The 19,687-nt window shown below is 30.3% G+C and overlaps 1 protein-coding gene across 50 annotated transcripts in view; it reads left to right on the top strand.

Moving 5' to 3' along the window:
• LOC139491093 (ensconsin-like) overlaps window positions 1-19,687 on the top strand; it is a 62,117-nt gene that overhangs the window by 17,125 nt on the left and 25,305 nt on the right. For 8 of the 50 annotated variants that reach the window (XM_071278404.1, XM_071278406.1, XM_071278420.1 and 5 more), the window contains exons 2-8: window positions 1,238-1,624; window positions 5,540-5,605; window positions 8,259-8,500; window positions 11,525-11,813; window positions 14,572-14,706; window positions 15,941-16,174; window positions 19,502-19,596. In XM_071278404.1, coding sequence (XP_071134505.1) covers window positions 1,238-1,624; window positions 5,540-5,605; window positions 8,259-8,500; window positions 11,525-11,813; window positions 14,572-14,706; window positions 15,941-16,174; window positions 19,502-19,596 — 1,448 coding nt within the window. The remainder of the gene's footprint in view (window positions 1-1,237; window positions 1,625-5,539; window positions 5,606-8,258; window positions 8,501-11,524; window positions 11,814-14,571; window positions 14,707-15,940; window positions 16,175-19,501; window positions 19,597-19,687) is intronic. The other 42 variants (XM_071278422.1, XM_071278441.1, XM_071278444.1 and 39 more) reach the window with 13 other exon arrangements.

Below are 19,687 nucleotides of genomic sequence, written 5' to 3' on the forward strand. Positions count from 1 at the left end.
TTTAAATTTACTTGAGGCTGTCTTTTGTCTCAATTGAAAATGGTGAAAGGATCAGATTAAGTATACTTATTTTAATTAACCCACTGCCGGGCATGTCTCTATTAAGATTTGAGTAATAGTACTACCTAGTGGGGAGTAATTATGGGTACCACACCTATATAAATAAAGCACATGTTGAAAATTACATTTGTATACTTATTGTACGTCTGACATGTATCCATGAAAGTTCTAACAATTTCTGCAATTTGCATTAATTTATACATGTATTAGAAGCTACTGAAAATTAAGTTATATATAAGTAACGATAATCCATTAGACTTAGACTGCTTCTGCTCTCTGGTGGTGCCATCACTTCTGATTATTCTGCCATTTAAAGAGAAAGAACAGACTATTATCTTAAGCTGATCAGTAGCATGGCTTTACTATGTTGTTGGACAGGAATAAAACTATTTCCACCAAAGTCCAGAATCAAATTACAACATAGAAGAAGATATTCTGAAAGTAGGTCTTGTTATGATGGGGGAATGGTCAGTTTGTCTTATTTTTGTTTCAGTGGTATATATACATCATGTATCCTGTATCTCCTTGTAATCCAAGTGTTTATAAGCTTTTCATCTGACATGGGAAATGTCTTCACCCTTGTAATCCTAAGGTTTATTTCCTTCACTTTTCATTATGCAAATTTATTGAAATCCATCCATAGAAGTTAAAAGAATACATTGTTTTGGTAACCTTAGACCAATTTGAATTTAGGTGAATTTTTAAAGATTGATAATGTATACATGTATTAGCATTGATCAATTTGATACATTGTATCAAAGGTCACCCAGTTTATTAAACCATAATATTGTTGTGTATAACAGAAAAGTGTAAAAGTGCTTGTTATTCAAGTCGTTTCCCAAACTGTAAATATCAATATTTGGTCATGATTGTATGCTTGTTCAAGTTGTGTGAAAATGGTTGACTTTTTTCAGGATCCAATTGTTACAACTTTACATATATTTGGTCTCAATGTTTGTGATCTTTTGAATCAGTGTCAAGTATACAATATTATTGTATACATGATTTAATTTACTCACATCAGGTTATTTATTTATTTAAAATCATGTATATGTAGGCAAGTAAGTTCTAGGGAGATCAATATGCATTAATTTTTCATACTGATTATATATATCATTAATTAACTATGATTTATAAAACTATTAACTAATAATATGAGCTTAATTTTATTTTTCAGATCTTCACAATGGACAAACTAATACACAATTTTTAACAAAAAATGGAGAAAAAATGGATGTAGACAACAAAACGGATTCCATGGAAACAGAAAATATGGTTAATAGTAAAGTCCCGTCAGCCGGACCTGAAGGAGATAGTATTGAAACAATTGGCAATGGTCCTAAATATGACGATATTAAAATCTCCAAAGACGGTGATAATTTTGTGAATATTGACGCTGTGAAAAAGCCGTTTTCTGATTTTATACATTTGGATAATATGTCGGCATTGTCTGGTGACAGTGGCGGAATACAGGATACACACTCCATAGCCAGTATGACAGCATCTGGAACAAGTTCTAGTAATAAAAGTCCAAATCATAAAGCAGACACTGACAAAGAAAAAGGTGGGTATTGAATGGTTAGGGGTTTGTTCAATAATGTTCTTTGATCTGGAATATAGTATTTTTATTTTGGTTATCCTGAAAAAGAAAAAAGGTAATTAAAATCAACAAACTAAGTAGTATATTATTTCTTTTTGAAACCTCTTTATATCATTTTGAATTGTAGGCAATGTAGCTTTTAAACTATTAAACCAATTCAAAGAAAATGCAGCTTCATTGAGGTAATCACATTCTGGACATCAACTTAATGATGGAAATTAATTTGGCATTGACCATACAATAGTTTGTATGTTTGAAATGATGATTTTTTTAATTTACATTTGAAAACAGTTGACAAATATTATTGACATTATCATACTACATGTACATTGTACTATCCCACCACTACTTATATTATTTCGATCCCCAGTTTTTCTGTGTCAATATTTGTTACTGTAAAACTTTTGATGAAGCCTTTAACAATATAGAAACCATTTCATTAATGGCTTGTAACTTACTGCCTTTCGTGTCAAGAAACACTTTCTGAATTTAAATGGTCTTGTTTTTATTTACACATTATCACATATTTAAAATTGATAATCTAACCCATTGATATTCTAACCATATCTGAATACAAACAATAAGGGCTCTGTAACCTACGATAGTGTCCGATATTCATTCAGTTTGTCAAATGGTCAACATTTTTCCTGGAGCTTTAAAATTTAAGTATTTAAAGTCATAAAGTGGAAAGATCATATTAAAGATTTAAATATGGTATAAATTTATAACTTTACACAGCTGTGAACAAGAATTTTGATCAGATTAATTAATTAATCGGTTAATTAGGTCAGGGATAGCTTTCTGTTATTCTTTCATTAAAATGTAGTCTGTATTGTATTGCTTTTCTGAAATCTGCCACAGTGCTTAAAAAAAAAGTAAAAACACAAAAATACTGAACTCCGAGGAAAATTCAAAAAGGAAAATCAAAAATCAAAAGGCAAAATCAAAAGTCCAAACACATCAAACGAATGGATAACAACTGTCATATTCCTGACTTGGTACAGGCATTTTCTAATGTAGAAAATGGTGGATTGAACCTGGTTTTATAGCTAGCTAAACCTCTCACTTGTATGACAGTCGCATCAAATTCCATTACATTGTCAACGATGCATGAACAAAACAAACATACTCAAAGAGTAAAAATGTCAAAAATAGGGGTACAACAGTCAATATTGTGTTATCATCTTAATATCACTACATAAAAGTATTAATCTATAAGTCTAAGTAAAGCTGACTTTTCTGGTATCTTCTTTATTAACCATAAGCCATATGGCCCATTCCAATGAAATATTCACTACAAAAAACATGTTAAGAAATTTATCAAAAGTCATAATGTGGTCTGTAAAAACTGTGTTTGTAAAAGCAACACCAGAAATTTTCATCGGTTTTAAATGTGTATGTGTGCAAAGTTACATGTACATGTAGTACCAAAATGAACAGGGAACAACAACTTTAAGATTTACTTTATGTCCATTTATCCAACATATGCTGAACTTGCATTATTACATAAGTTAAATAAAAAATTTATTAGAAGTGTTTTTTAATAGGATTTTGTAACATCTGGACGTGAACATATTTATATTGCAGAAATCATTAAATACAAATATCACATTATGAATGATTGTATGCATGTTATGCAACAGATTTGATATAAATTGATTGCTTATTCAGTGGCAAATATTTCACATGTGTTTCATTGAACTCGTGTATTTTTTGGGTTTGTCTTGAAACCAAATTTATATCTAATCCATATGAGGAAAGAACCAAGACCTTACAGACAAACCAGATTTGAAAAATATTGAGGTGTCCAAAACATGGGGTGTTTATATTGTTAAAGGAAAGCTTAATTTTCAAATCAAAGATTTGAATTATTTTGATATATGATCCATAGATTAAGTGATTAGAATATTCTAGATTTTGTAATTAACTTCTGTCAAAGTTATTTGGGTCAAAAGTTAAAGCTTTGGTTCTTCTTTTCACAATAATTTGGACCCAATGCATGGTATTCAGCATTATACTTCGCTAAAATTATTATTTCTCTCTGGGATTCTATTAGAAGTCAATATTTTCATCTTTGTAGTGTTACGTTTTGAAATATTGATTTTTACATGGTAAATATTGATTAGTTGAACCCAAATTCCGTAAGCACATGTACATCATGTACAAATACATGTATTACGACACTTCCTGTATTATCATGTTACATCACTGACCATCAAATACATGTAGGTCACATAACCTGACAGATACATGTTACATACCTACACTTAAAAAACAGCTAAGGGTAGGGATATAATCCTGGGGCACCTGTCAAAGTGATATTTTATTATACAATTACAATAAAATACAACCTATGAGGGACTTATTATGGCCATATCTACATTAAATCTTTAATAACTAAGTGATTAAGGGCAGCATAAGGCTATAAGAATTACTGTTCGTTAGCTCTTTTAACTGTCACTCACAAATAATTTGTCCAGATTCGTGTGTTCATTGCTCTCTATATATATTTTTATTCTATATATAGAATCTTGTGTAATAGAAGAATAGAATAATTATTCATTGACATTTAATAGTAAAAAAATCATCTACATGTATATATATATATATATAGGAAAAGTTCTATATATATGCTATTATAAACATGATCATGATTTTTATTGCAAACAAACATGACAAATATACAAGTAAACAATGAAATAGCTACAAATGTAGCAGTTTATCACAGTTCTAAGCTATTACATGGATAAGAATCATAAGATACATGTCATGTTCTGTTCTTTAGCACTGACACTTGTTACTTAATACACTTATTAGTTTCTTTGATCTTTCTTTTTATCTAGGTTTTGTAGCCCATGTAAAAGTCAAATTAAGGCTGTACGCTTATGACTGTGTATGGATTTCCAAGTTTCAGAACATACATGTATATTAACATGTACATTGTTTTCATCAGTACATATAATTATGTATAAGGCATGATTCCATCTTATTAATGTTATTTATAATCATATCTAATTCCATACAGTAACTTTGCATAATGAATTATTTCCTAAATTGAATGGCTTTTAGTAAATGTATGCTAGCTAGGTCATAGTTATTAACTTAGGACTTAAAAAGAACATTTGACGGTTAAGAGCTCTATGTATTTCTATATACAGAGCTCATGTTTGACTTGTTGAATTGTACATATCCATCTTCGCTAGCCAAGGGTTACGATCCACTCCCGCTCTCTTCACCCTTGACAGATTGAGCCAACATTTGTGATATCAATGTTGTGCCATCTATCGGAAGATTAAAGTCAGACCCATTCCGAATACATTATTCTTGACCAATGGTAGCACTTGAACTCTTTAATTTGAAGGTAAAAACACGGTAGCGTCTAGATTCTACCAACTTGGTAAAGCCGGAAACGAAAATATACGTCAACATTCATGCATTTGTGCATGAAACATACACAGAAACTTCTATGAGTTGATTAAAAACATTCAAGTTGTCACTAAATATAGTCGTATGTTTAGTGATGTAAACACTTGTTGCATAATAAACACGTGGCAATTGTTTACAAACACTTTCTACATTTACACGTGATCATGTTATAGGCGCTTTTTGATTGGATGCAGCGAGTTTCTACTGCAACCAATAAAAATCCTTACCTTGTGTCTCCAAAATATTACCTCAATCCGCCAAGGGTGAAGAGAGCGGGAGTGGATCATAACCCTTGGCTAGCAAAGATGGTACATATCATGCCCGACACAATAATAAAATTTACTTACTTACTTACTACGAATGTATATAGTATTGATTGAAATGTTTACATATGTTTACAAGTTTTCGATGTTGTTTTATTTGATTGTTGCTTTATTTTGTGTGTTTCTCCAGGCCAAATTTTAGTTTCTGCTGGAAGATCAGACATGATCAATCTAAATGGAAAGGTTTTAGCTATAGGCAAGTAAATTTTTAAAGGTCAACATTATTGTAGTGTTATCTATAAGTCTTCAGAATCATTTTGTTCTCTTGTCTAAGAAAAGCATGAAAGGGTACACATTACCAGAGTTTCACCATATCAGTACTTTAGAAATTAAAGATTTTTTTCTTTGCTTTTTATTCAAAATTTACACTAGATTCACAATTAAAAAAATAGATATGAAAAATTAGTTTCAAAGAGTGCATAATTATGAAAAAAGTGAGAATATTGAAATTCCATATAAGAAAATGTTACCCATTTGAATTGTACTTGTTCATGCTATGATTAGGCAGCACCAACCTGTAGTGGGGCATGAGGTCTTTATCTCTTGTCACCTTTGTCACACATGTGTAGAAGTAGTATATGTATCCATCACAGTTCAATGGTAGTTTTACTTTCCAGTATCATATATACTACATTGTATCTGTATTCAGACAACTTTCTTTATTTGCATATTCAAATTTTGCCAGCATCACAATCATTGCTCAAACTGGTATATGGTTATCTTTTTAGTGTGAGGGTTAATTTTTTATTAAAAACATAATTTTGAAGATTAACAGTAGAATGTATTAAAAGAAAAGAGGGGTAGACATTTTATTAGAAAATGATTTGGGAGGAATGTCCAAAGATAAAGGGAACCGAGGGGTATAAGTTCTTGTATATCACATGGTCATGTACAGGGCACATAAAGAATTCATAAAAATTATCAGATTAAATTTAATCACAGTGTGATTACTGAAGTTCAATTAAAATAAAATCGGACATTTTATATTTGTTTTTGGTTGTTATCTGCACATTTGAAGTCAAAATATGTAAAATTAAGGTAGATCAGAAACAAATAAATATACAATAGTATGATCAGTCAGATTTTAGTTCACACTAGAAATGATCAATCTTCACCAATATACTAGATTCAACTGTAGATTGTGATGTTGGCATTATTATTTTCTGTAGATGTTTTGTAAAATTGTCTTCCAATACTCCCACTTTTATCATTGATTCTGAAGACTTGTGTTGTCCTTTACAAATTCTACTATGATTTGCATGCTTTCTCCTCAGCTGCTAGTTCTGTGTTGTCATAGCTTAATGGCAGATATTTGCATGCTCTGCTGACTATCACGTTTGTTTAATTTGTTCAGCTTGATCTTCTATTCTTTTGATGCAAATTTAATGATGCTTTTTTTTAGTTTTACATTGATGATTTGAAATAATTATGAAGATAAGATATTGACTTTTAGACTTGAGGGAAAAGCAAACATTTAACAAGCTTACTTGATGTAACCTTATTCTTTTGATCTTAGGACTAATATGTGAATAAAAGTAAACATGTATTGACAATGAGATGGCAACCATGTAGCATGTTTATTATTAATTGTGAAATAATTTTGCAAAAAAAAATTCCATTCTATTTTTGGTATTTGTAGAAGAATAATTCACACGTTTATTTATATAATTATAATTTATCATATATAGCTAGCTTTATTTAATATTCACCGAGCAGTCTGTAAAAATGCCTCAAAATCAGATTTCTAACAATCTAATTAAAATTAAATCCTTTCATTGCTCCCTTTTCTGATATGTCTCGCATCAACAGAACGGGAGCAATTAAAGAATTTATTTTTAATTAGATTGGATTTTTAACATCAGTAATTAATCAGAAGAAGATTTATAAAAAATAGCAGCTCTATATATGTGTGACTGTATGCATAAGTATGCACAGGCTTGCTGCTTCTGTCAATGAGTGCTTCATGTTCACATTTGCTTAAAACATGGTGTAGGACCTACACTGTATTAGTATAAGATGCACAGCTTCTTATAGTTTATTATACAGAATGATATATTGTTTGGCAGCTACTTTATAGAAGTCAATCATATAATTTGGTATTAGGATATACATCTAGGAACATATAGTAGTATCCCACTCAAAATTAAGTTTTTAAGTCGGAAATCAGATCACAGATTTACCATACTGACTAATATGTGACCTGCAATATTATTACTTGGTGTTATGAATTGCAACTTGCCCCCAAAAGAAGTTAGTATAGCAACATTCTACAAGAAAGGGAATTTGAACCCTCATTTTAAAATTCTCTCAATTGTATCAAGTTTTACAATATAGTTAATATGTCAGATAAAAAGTCTACATGTAAGTCTTATGTGCTTTTGGGATCATGGAAAACTTTGAAATTATACTGTATACAAAAATATAACCAATGTCATATCATGTATGCCAGTTTAAATATTTTATTAATCACACTTTTAAGAAGTACATGTATAAAGCAATTGAATGCAATTAAAGAGGGAAAAACACTTATTAAAATTAGTATTTCGAAGTAAAATATTAGATTATGTACTTCCCTCTTAAATTGTTTTTGTAAAATACCCAATTTTACCACCCAAAAAATATATTTTGTTAGATTTTCCTTACCAAAACTAAGAATTTAAAAAGAAAGCTGTCACATGAAATTTAGAAATACAAAATAATTTCTTGATACCAATGCAACAAAGAATCATGATATACTGTTTTTTTCCCCATTTAAATATGCAGCCATGAGAGCATTTTATCTTGAGTATTATACAAGTTACCATTGTTAATTATTTATTTTAAATTAATTTTGTATTTTGAATCATTAGATCATGTCAAAAAAGAAAAAGAGAAAGAAAGGGAAGACAAAATAAGACAACAGAAGGAAAAACTGGCAGAAGAGAGACAGAAAAAGTTGGAGGAAATGAAAGAACAACAAAGACTTGCTCAAGAAAAGAGAGAGAAACAGTTGGAACTGAGACGATTAAAGATAGAGGAGCTGAGACGAAGAGATGATGAAAGAAGGCATGCAGTAGAAGAAAGAAGAAGGCGTCAAGAAACAGAAGAAATGGTAATATCTTTGACTATGTTAATCATTACTAACAAAAAAACACAAAAAACGGGCTAGTAACACATCCTTGGATAATTTTATAATTTTACAAAAAGCAGAGTTGTGAACTCAACCAAGTCCAACTTTACAACTTACTACTGCATATATCATGTATATTACAAACAAATCCGGCAAACAAAACATTAAATACATGAAATAGCAAAACAAAGACTTTCAGAACGAACTGTGTAGCATTTTACAATGGAGGTAGGTAGTCATTGACCTTCATGCCATCACATGATCACCACCCGTAGCATCATTTATAGAATTTTCTGTTATACATGTGACTTGAATGATTATGTCACATGTTTTAAGGTAAAAAATAACAGCTTTGAATGAATCATAATGTTGTTTATAGCAGAACAGCTTTATTCCTGCCAGGTATTCTGTAAGTTAAGAATTCCATTTGATATCTAACAATCACCCTTATACCTGTAGTTTCAGATAGATTAAAACTATAGGCCTTCAGGGGAAAAAAATAGACATTGCCTTCATTTCCTGTATTTCTATAAATTAATGTTGATTATGATAGAATTTTGTTTTGTAACTTTGGTCATAGATAAAGAATATGGATTCATTCAAGCTTAATCGATTTCATTAACCTCAAAGACATTAAAAAACTTAATTGGAATTGACATCATTGTAAAGTTACATTAACAAAGAAGACGTCAGGTAAAATTCAGGTAAAGCTATTGATTTTTTTGGAGTTTGCTGGATAAGTTGTTGTTTGATTATGTATGTGCGATGTTATAATTAATGTCAGCATATGGCCCTCATAAGTCTTTTTTTGTGGTCACAGATGCCATCCGTTGTGTGATCATCATGGTGGAACTATATTTTCCTTTCAAATTAATTTCCCAAGTTGTAAATTTATTCCATGATGATTGTCGTTGACAAGTCTAGTATCTATAGCCATCTTCATGATCTTTGTACATATATTTATATATATACTTATTGTCATCATTGTTGGCAGCTAGCCGATTATATACACAGCAAATCATTTTACATTTTTAAAATGTTTCAAAATTTTATGGCTGTAATTTGATAAGTGTTTATAGGATAAAAACATTTAAAATATTTTAATAGAACTTCACTTGTACTGTAGATGGAATTCACCGATGATATACAAACAAATAGATCTTACAGTTCATACAGTTCTTCAGTTGGCAAACCAAGCATAAAGTTTATTATCCCATGAACCTTTCATGACATCCTACTTAATGCTGGTCTTCTTACATGACTAAATTTCACTTTGGAAGTAAACATTACCAATAATGATATCAAAATTTTTGTGAAATCCTGTCACAATTATAGAAAACATCGCAAAAAATATCTGCATTTACAGTTATTAAGGCATTAATTAGACATGTTCTATGCATGTTAACTTTTTAAGTATTTTGTACCAATTTTTAACTAGCAAAAAAAAAGTTGCAAACAGCAGTTCTAGTATACAAGGGCTGTATTGAGAAGTATTAAAAAAAAAAATGGAACTGAAAAGCATGCCTCTGAAAATATATAAATGCAAAAAATAGATCAGAAAGTGATAAAATGAAATTGAAGGGGAGTTGCTGATGGTGATATTTACATCAGGGAATGTTTATATATAATTAAACATTTGTATCTTCTCTCAAGGTTTTACACCTACATCACTATATAGCCTATCAATTTATCTGGTGTTTCATCATGAAATTGATTTTTCACCTGGCTTGTCATTTTTTTACCTGATATTTTACTTCAGAGGCAGATGCATGTCTAGCAATCTGAAATAATATGATTGATCAAAACTGAAGTAAGAGAAGAATAACAGAAATAGTATTAAGACAGTTGTGCCACGTTCATGATATTGATATTGATGAATGAAATTGCAGAAAATAAGATTGAAAGAAAAACATAGAAACCATTTAAGAAGGATTAAATCATGTAAATTGACATTGAATTATTAAACAAAAAAGATATTTTGCAAATGTTAAATGGTCCTGTGTCTGTGATGTCGAAAAAGGAGCCAGTTGTCAAGGCCCCTTCAAGTTCAAAGTATTTCCTGTCGATTGAGATCTTTTCTTCATCATCAAATGTTTGAGCATACATTTCCTTAAATGCATACATACACAAAATGTATATACTAAGCCTATAGGTCTTTTCATTTGAAGATTTTAAGATCTCCTTGTGAAAACGTGATAAGTTACATGTACATAAACATCAAATATTACGAGTACTATAAAATATCAATATTGATCTACATAAACATAGGTAACAGCAGTATAAACAAGTGGTGAATTAAATTAACCTTTGGATGTATGTATGATTCATTCTTTGTACACCAGTTTATGTCATTCAAACGTGGAGAAAAACACAATGTTGGTTATGTAATGATTTGGTAATTGATAATATTTGGCAAGGGAAGTTGTATGTGCATTTGCCAAGAAAATACAATTTAAGTAACATAATAATTATGTCATGTTATTGCAATTTAAATTAAAAGAATTCAAGCATGCTTTTTTTTTGTAAACTCAAGTTTAATCTAAAGAAGCATACATAAGTCATCAATGATTGCAAGGTTTACATTGCTGTTTCTGTTCCTTTGTGTGACCTACTTGGGATTCTAAATATAGCACTCTCACTTACAAATTTACAAAGAAAATCAAATGATACTGTATTAGTCATGTTTTCTTACAAATGGATCGTACATCCTCTGGCATTTACAGTAAAGGTTAAATGAGAAACTAATGTCATTATATAGAATGAAGGTTGAAGTGAACAAAGTCTGTTATTGTAGTACCCAATTAACATGACATTTACCATTAAATTAAGCTTTAAAAGGGTGAAAATCTCCTTTCACGTATATTCAGTTTCTCCATCTGGTATGGCATGTATTTCCAAATGTTCTCGTAATTGTTACTACATGATTTCATCATTTTTTTATTCCTTTAATTTTCATAGTTTCAGCAATCCTTGTCAACTTTAGTCTTATCTATTTTTGTATTTTAGGCAAGAAGAGAATCCATTATCCAGAAATCCGCAGAAAGAATAACAAGATTTGAACAGTGGAAAGCTAGTGGTAGAAAAGGAGGTAGTAGATTATCCTATGGCTTTGGAAGTCGTACGCCGCGTGATGTGTGTGTACCTTTCGATCGGCGACGGTCCTCCTCACATACTGGGCTGAGCAGGCACTCGCCAAATGGTTCTGACTCTGACTACTATAGACCACAACGCAGGGCTGTTTCAGCCTGCAGTGCGGTCAGACGGCACTGCTGTATTGATATTAACCGCCTCACTGGTATGTCTTTCTCTCAAATAACTCAGCAACATGTCCGAAAGAATCTCTTGTCCTCAGCTGTTTGTGAAATTGCATATGTCATTATGAAGCACAGAAAATCAAGGTTACATAAAAAAACAAGAAAATGAAGAAATTATTCACAAAGTGCAAAGTTGAAAAATAAATATTTTTGTTCTATTTTTCATATTCTGATAGGATCATTTTATTATCATTGAGACTTTCATTTGGATACATTTTTGCAAATTAATGTAAATTATTTTTTGTTGATTATTGTTTTTGTATTGTTTATCTTCTGTTAAATTTTATAATATTTTAATATAGTGAATTATCAATAAATTTGTAAATATACAATTTTCGAAAGAACTCTTTGTCATTCTTGATTTCGGAATTTACTGAAATATTCTCTGAAGGCTGTTACAAAGAGTTTCCACAAACAGTTGAAGACAACAAGATTTTTAGCTGTCCTTTGATGAAAGCATGACATTTCAACTTTGACCTGGATTTTTCATTATATCCAGCACTTTCACTACACAATTTAGATAATCAAAATTACAAAAATATGCTTCAGCATTATTTTCATTACCACATGCACCCTTTTTTAGGAAATAAAAACAAACAAATTTTAATCAGTAAATAAGAATATTACTGAAGAGTTGTTATTAAGGTAAAAGACAGGTCATTGCATTTGGCAAACATTGAAAAAAAAATTAAAAATATGAAATATAATGAATGTCATGTTTCTTGTTAAAGTGCAGTCGTTAAAACCTCTTAAAGATCTAAAGATTAAATGATAAACATGATAAAAGTGAAGTAATTGATAAATGGTTAATTGTAAATTTTTCAAAAACAATTTTTACGTTTAATCAATATAGATTTTTTCAGCTGTTTGGATATTGACAGGCAAGTTCTAGTGTATGATCAAAGAAAAGTTACATTTTCATTTAAATTAAAAATGAATCAATTATTTATAACGGATGGGAGAGAAATGTTTTTTGGAATGCTGCATTTTAATTTTTATTTGGAATGATTTTGCAAGTACCCCCCAGAGACATGTTGTGGCATTATTTCTTACTAACATAGTTATATATACAAACATTATTCACATTGCTTTGCAGAGTTTATTTCCTTGCTGTTCTGATAACTTATTCTGCAGCTTTAAGCTTCCTGTTTTATTGAAAAGACATTTTCTCATTGTTTTTATGAGAAAAAATAACAGTGTGTCAAAAAGTTCAAAAATTACCATGATTACAATGTTAAAAGTATTTTAAAAGTCACATTATTGATATAAATAAAAATCCAAGAATATCTTTCTACAACCTTTAAAAGTAAACCATTTTTTTAAACATTGAAAGAAATAAACTTTGCACAAAGAATTGCATTTCATCTGCTACATACAAAAATGTATAATATATTAGCTGGTGAATATATAAACGTCACAAACTCAAAAAGGTATATTTTGTCATTATGAGTACTAGTACATATATATTAATTTAAGTTTTGGTGGATTGTTTACTACATGTAAAAATATGAAACATTATTATTGACACTAATTGGCAAAATTTTAACATTGGAAATCCCTCCTTTTTCTGAATGAAAATAAATATATATTCCACCAAAGCTGAAATATAAATACCATATATTAAATTATAATTATTTGAAAGTTTACTTTTAGAAGTTTGAACTAACATGAGTCTTGGTGTTAGATAATTGTTTGTTTTGCTAGTTTGCAACTAATCACATATTTATAATGAATGACTGGTTTGCTAGCTTTAGTCTTTTCTTGTTTCTTCTGTTTGCACTAACACATACTTAACCACAGCCAGGAATTTTTCATCAAATATATCACTTGTATCAAATGTAAATACTGGTACAAACTATATAATTTATATATTTTGGCTTTCATAGAGGCAAATTTTTATATTTGATTTTCCAAACAATGGATTTGGGACATGTTTTCTCATGCACAAAAATTACGCGCATGAAATGTTCTAAATTAACATTTTACAAAATTTGTTACAAAAATTTTTAAAACAAAATGGACATTTTGAAATGAGTCCATGGAATAAATGAAATTGATATTGTACAACTCATTTCTCGCTATCATTTCTCATATCTTGTAGTTTTGTGTAATCTCTTCTTTAGGGATCAGAGTCAGACGAGGTCTAAATTTATCGTATAATTTCTGTACACACACTCGGCACATAATCTTCGGTTATTCATTTCCATGTAACATGTGTCAACAACACAAAAGTGAAATTGACAATAGTTGACATTGTCATTATTGACATGTAGATTTCATTCATGTTCATTTCGATACTTTTAATTATAACTTTATAGGACATATGACTCTGAGTTTAATTGATAAACTATGTAAATGTTGATACAATATATATTCAATTCAGATATATAATTTACATTTAAATGAAATTATTTACTTATGGTAACAGCAATTTGAAAATTAACAGATCGTTTCATATGGAAATTTAGGATTTTAAGTTAAGTGCAAACCGTTGCATAAAGAATAGATAATTTCTTCCTTTTAAGGTGAAAGTTTCTTAGCTTTAATTGTATGATTTAAACAAATTTTATGTTGTTGCTTGTTTTATAATTGCATGCAAAGAAATTGAATGAAATAAAGACTTTTTTTCTTTTAAAGAACCTTGAATCTTTTGCATTGCATATATACATTCTTTTCTTTGCATATCCACATGCATTTTGTTTGCATTTGTTTGCATATGCTTATTTTTCCTACATCCAGGGTCATTTGGAGGCGGTACCCCACCCAATAAGCACCTGTCCATGTCTACAAGTGTTTTATATAATAAACGCAGCTCTGATATCGGCGGCAGCACAGGGAACCTGAGTGTCAACAATCGACCAGGGTCCCTCCTTGGTAAGGACTTGTCATGTCCTAGTGGTGTCTTTTACATGTGTCTATTCTATCCAAAAAAAAGATAACTGAATAAAACTTGAATATATTGGTGATAAATATAGTTAGTAGTTCAAGGGAAAAAAATATTATCTTAAATTATATATTAATCTTTTGCTTAAGTTTTCTGCATGGAACTGTTTGTTAAATTGTTTAATTTGCACACTTTCAGTGATATTATAATCAATATTTCTTTTATTTTTGTCATGAATTGATTAAAGCATGTAAAACTATATCAAAATTATACTAAATAATATTAAGTGTTATGTAAAGAATAAATCATAGTATATGTGTGTCTTGTGATGATGGATGTTGTTTGCTAGCTTGTTGTCGGACACCTGTTTATGCACTCGTTCTAGCACCGTTAGATTGCACTTAGTATGAATGATTGATGCACAGCGCTAACTAAAACTTTGCAAATTTAAGAGATTATATAGTTGTTCCTATGATACCAAAGGTTAAATGATTCAATATAAATCTAAAGTTCCAAGATTCAAAGTACATGTTATTTGAAAATATAGTAGTCTTTGCTGCAAAGGATTTTGTGCAATACACTGTCAAGCAAATAGTCTTCTTCTAGTTTCTTAATTTTTCTAATGATTTTAAGCATGTTAAGTGTTCAATATAAATTATATTTTACACACAACTCTTTACCATGTATCAAAGTTTAGACAATGTTTGTAAAAAACAAATTTGAATTAGAAACTTTAATTTAGGGAATAGGACTTAACTTTTTGGGGAATAACTGACTATGGGTGAACATATGAATGAAACGTTTAAGATGATTTAAGCATGCTGAAAGTTTTTGCATGTGATTAAGAATGTGTTTCTTGGTGCATATTGATATAAATGGGTATTCCAAATGTTGCAATCCACACATAATTACATGACAATGCAAAAATATGATATTTGCCACACGATGTTAATGTACTTACAATTAATCAATCAAAATACATGTATATTCAACAGATTAAGTACTTCATAAAAAGGAAGGAAGAATATTTCTGAGAAATTATGTTTGGATTGTGTATTTATTTGGTTGTGTAATGTTGCCATGGATATGAGGGAATGGATTGATTTTAAATACTAACATGCATTGTATTAATATGTTTGTTTTTCACTGCATTGATGTTGTGTTTTTCTTTTTTTTCTCTCTCTCTCCCTTCCCATTTGTTGCATCTTCCACAACATACAACAGCTCTCAACACCATCTCCGAAAAACGTCGATCTTTTCTAGCTGGTAATGGACCTCCCCCAACACGCCCAAAGAGCAGTATCAACTTAAACACTAAGGAAAACATCAAACTGCGAGAGAGATCCACACCACGAAAACCACGTCCTTCCAGTGTGGCAACTTCCATGCCTAGTTTTATGCATGTGGAGTCTCCATCACCAAAGATGAGAAGTAAAAGTAGTGATAGAGTAAACAGAGGTATAGTCAATTATCAGAGAATTAATCAAGATTCTGTTTCAAAATACAGTGTCATTAATACAAAATATACATATTTAAGCTTACAACAACAAAAAACAATCAATTGCCTGAACTAAATGTTATGAAACTTATACACAGTACTTATTACCACAAAACAGAACAGATCAAGTTTGAATTTTGGTGGCATCAATTTTACTGTTCTAGAGTTATGCTCCTTTATAAAGGGAAAAGTTGCTGAATTTTTCATTTCCATTCCATTTTGCAGTCAGTCAGCAATTATCACAGATTACTATGTACCAAGGTTTTTTTTAAGTACATGTATAAACAGATTTTGAAGAATAAACATTTAGTCTTCATATTGGAAAATGTGTCCTTATTAAATAAGTAAACAGTACGGTAGTCATGTCACTGGAGTTATCTTACCAAGAACTCAAAATTTTTTTTGTTGGCAGTCAGAGAGATATTTAAGCACTAAGCACATTATGTAATGTATAGGAATGGTTTCACATTGGTGTTAGAATATATTTTATTGTGTAACACATTCAGATACTATTTCTTTATTCATTTACAGTACAGTATAAGGTAGTGGAAATTGTAAATGGATAGTATTTTCAATAAGTTTGTGGTCGGAAAGTTATAATTGCAAGATTTATGTACAATACATCTTATGCCAGATATGGTATATTTTTATGCAATGTGAAATTTCTGATTAAAAAATATTTGAGCAAAGTGAAAGTTCCACTTAATATCTAAGTATCATATTAAAATACAATAAATGGCAGTGTGCAGTGACTTATCATGCTTATAGTTCAGAGCGAACAGCAAACTAGAAAGGGCACCAAAATGACCAGTGTAAACAATTCATAGAGGAAATCCTATATTAAAAAAAAACCAACAACACTTTGTACCACATCAAGAAATGACAACCACTGAAGAACAGGCTCCTGACTGGTTTACTTGTTGGAACTTTTAAAATGATTCTTGTAGCCAAAAACATGGCACAAAAACAAACAATAGTCTTCAAAACACTTGAAAGAAAACTTAAGACTTGAGTAACCCAAACCCCAACAAAAATTGATGTTTGTTTTCCATGTTTTAGCTGATTTCTGGTTTTGGTAAAATTCTGGATTTGTCCATTTGTTTATTGCAGACATTTGTACTTTTTATACGACCGCAAAAATTTTCGTCGTATATTGCTATCACGTTGGCTTTGTTGTCGTTGTCGTCGTCGTCGTCCGAATACTTTTAGTTTTCGCACTCTAACTTTAGTAAAAGTGAATGGAAATCTATGAAATTTAAACACAAGGTTTATGACCACAAAAGGAAGGTTGGTATTGATTTTGAGAGTTTTGGTCCCAACATTTTAGGAATTAGGGGCCAAAAAGGGCCCAAATAAGCATTTTCTTGGTTTTCGCACTATAACTTTAGTTTAAGTTAATAGAAATCTATGAAATTTTGACACAAGGTTTATGACCACAAAAGAACGGTTGGGATTGATTTTGGGAGTTTTGGTTTCAATAGTTTAGGAATTAGGGGCCAAAAAAGGGCCCAAATAAGCATTATTCTTGGTTTTCGCACAATAACTTTAGTTTAAGTAAATAGAAATCAATGAAATTTAAACACAATGTTAATGACTACAAAAGGAAGGTTGGTATTGATTTTGGGAGTTTAGGTCCCAACAGTTTAGGAATTAGGGGCCAAAAAGGGACCCAAATAAGCATTTTTCTTGGTTTTCGCACCATAACGTTAGTATAAGTAAATAGAAATCTATGAAATTTAAACACAAGGTTTATGACCATAAAAGGAAGGTTGGTATTGATTTTGGGAGTTTTGGTCCCAACATAATAAGGGGCCCAAAGGGTCCAAAATTAAACATTGTTTGATTTCATCAAAATTGAATAATTGGGGTTCTTTGATATGCCGAATCTAACTGTCATGACTGTGTATGTAGATTCTTAACTTTTGGTCCCGTTTTCAAATTGGTCTACATTAAGGTCCAAAGGGTCCAAAATTAAACTTAGTTTGATTTTGACAAAAAATGAATCAGTTAGGTTCTTTGATATGCTGAATCTAAAAATGTACTTAGATTCTTGATTATTGGCCCAGTTTTATAAGTTGGTCCAAATCGGGGTCCAAAATTAAACTTTGTTTGATTTCATCAAAAATTGAATAAATGGGGTTCTTTGATATACCAAATCTAACTGTGTATGTAGATTCTTCATTTTTGGTCCTGTTTTCAAATTGGTCTACACTAAAGTCCAAAGGGTCCAAAATTAAACTTAGTCTGATTTTAACAAAAATTGAAATCTTGGGGTTCTTTGATATGCTGAATCCAAAAATGTACTTAGATTTTTTATTATGGGCCCAGTTTTCAAGTTGGTCCAAATCAGGATCTAAAATTATTATATTAAGTATTGTGCAATAGCAAGTCTTTTCAATTGCACAGTATTGCGCAATGGCAAGAAATATATAATTGCACAATATTGTGAAATAGCAAATTTTTTTTTAATTAGAGTTATCTTTCTTTGTCCAGAATAGTAAGCAAGAAATATCTAATTGCAAAATATTGTGCAATAGCAAGATTTTTTTTTAATTGGAGTTATCTTTCTTTGTCCAGAATCAACTTAAATCTTTGTTATATACAATATACAATGTATATTCACTTTTTACTACCAACTGATAAATTAGAATAATCTTTACCATTCAGTGATAACAAGCAGTTTTTTTACATCTTAATATTTTATGATGTATTTAAATGAGTAGTTATTGTTGCAAACTCCATTAGAAATTTTAATTGAGATTAGTTTTGGAATAAGGGAAAGGGGGATGTGATTAAAAAAATTGGGTTCAATTTTTCTCATTTGAAATTTCATAAATAAAAAAGAAAATGTCTTCAAACATTTTTTTGAGAGGATTAATATTCAACAGCATAGTGAATTGCTCTAAGAGAAAACAAAAATTTTAAGTTCGTTAGAACACATTCATTCTGTGTCAGAAACCTATGCTGTGTCAACTATTTAATCACAATCCAAATTTAGAGCTGAATCCAGCTTGAATGTTGTGTCCATACTTGCCCCAACCGTTCAGGGTTCAACCTCTGCGGTCGTATAAAGCTACGCCCTGCGGAGCATCTGGTTATCATTTCTAAAGAGAAATTGCATAAGAACTGCCACGTAACATACTGGTTTAGAAAAAAGCAGAATTCAAATCTCAATACTTATGTATGGTCTTACTATGTGAATATTTCAATCTTAGACTTTTATTTCTTGAATTATTTCAACTCAATGCATTTTTCAGTTAACATTGTTTTTTTTCACCAATTTCCAGATAAATCTAAAGGAACAGTGCCACCTCAGCCTAAGTTTACACCAAAGAAGGAGAAAGATGCTCTCAATAAACAAGAGAAGAGCAATGATAAGAAAGTTAGTACCGCTGTGGTTGCTGACAATTTAAAAAAAATATGCATGTAATGAACAAATAGTTGTTCTTGGCTTCTTGCAATATATACGTTAA

The sequence above is a fragment of the Mytilus edulis genome, chromosome 10, assembly GCF_963676685.1.
Source record: "Mytilus edulis chromosome 10, xbMytEdul2.2, whole genome shotgun sequence".
Classification (NCBI taxonomy): Eukaryota; Metazoa; Mollusca; class Bivalvia; order Mytilida; family Mytilidae; genus Mytilus; species Mytilus edulis.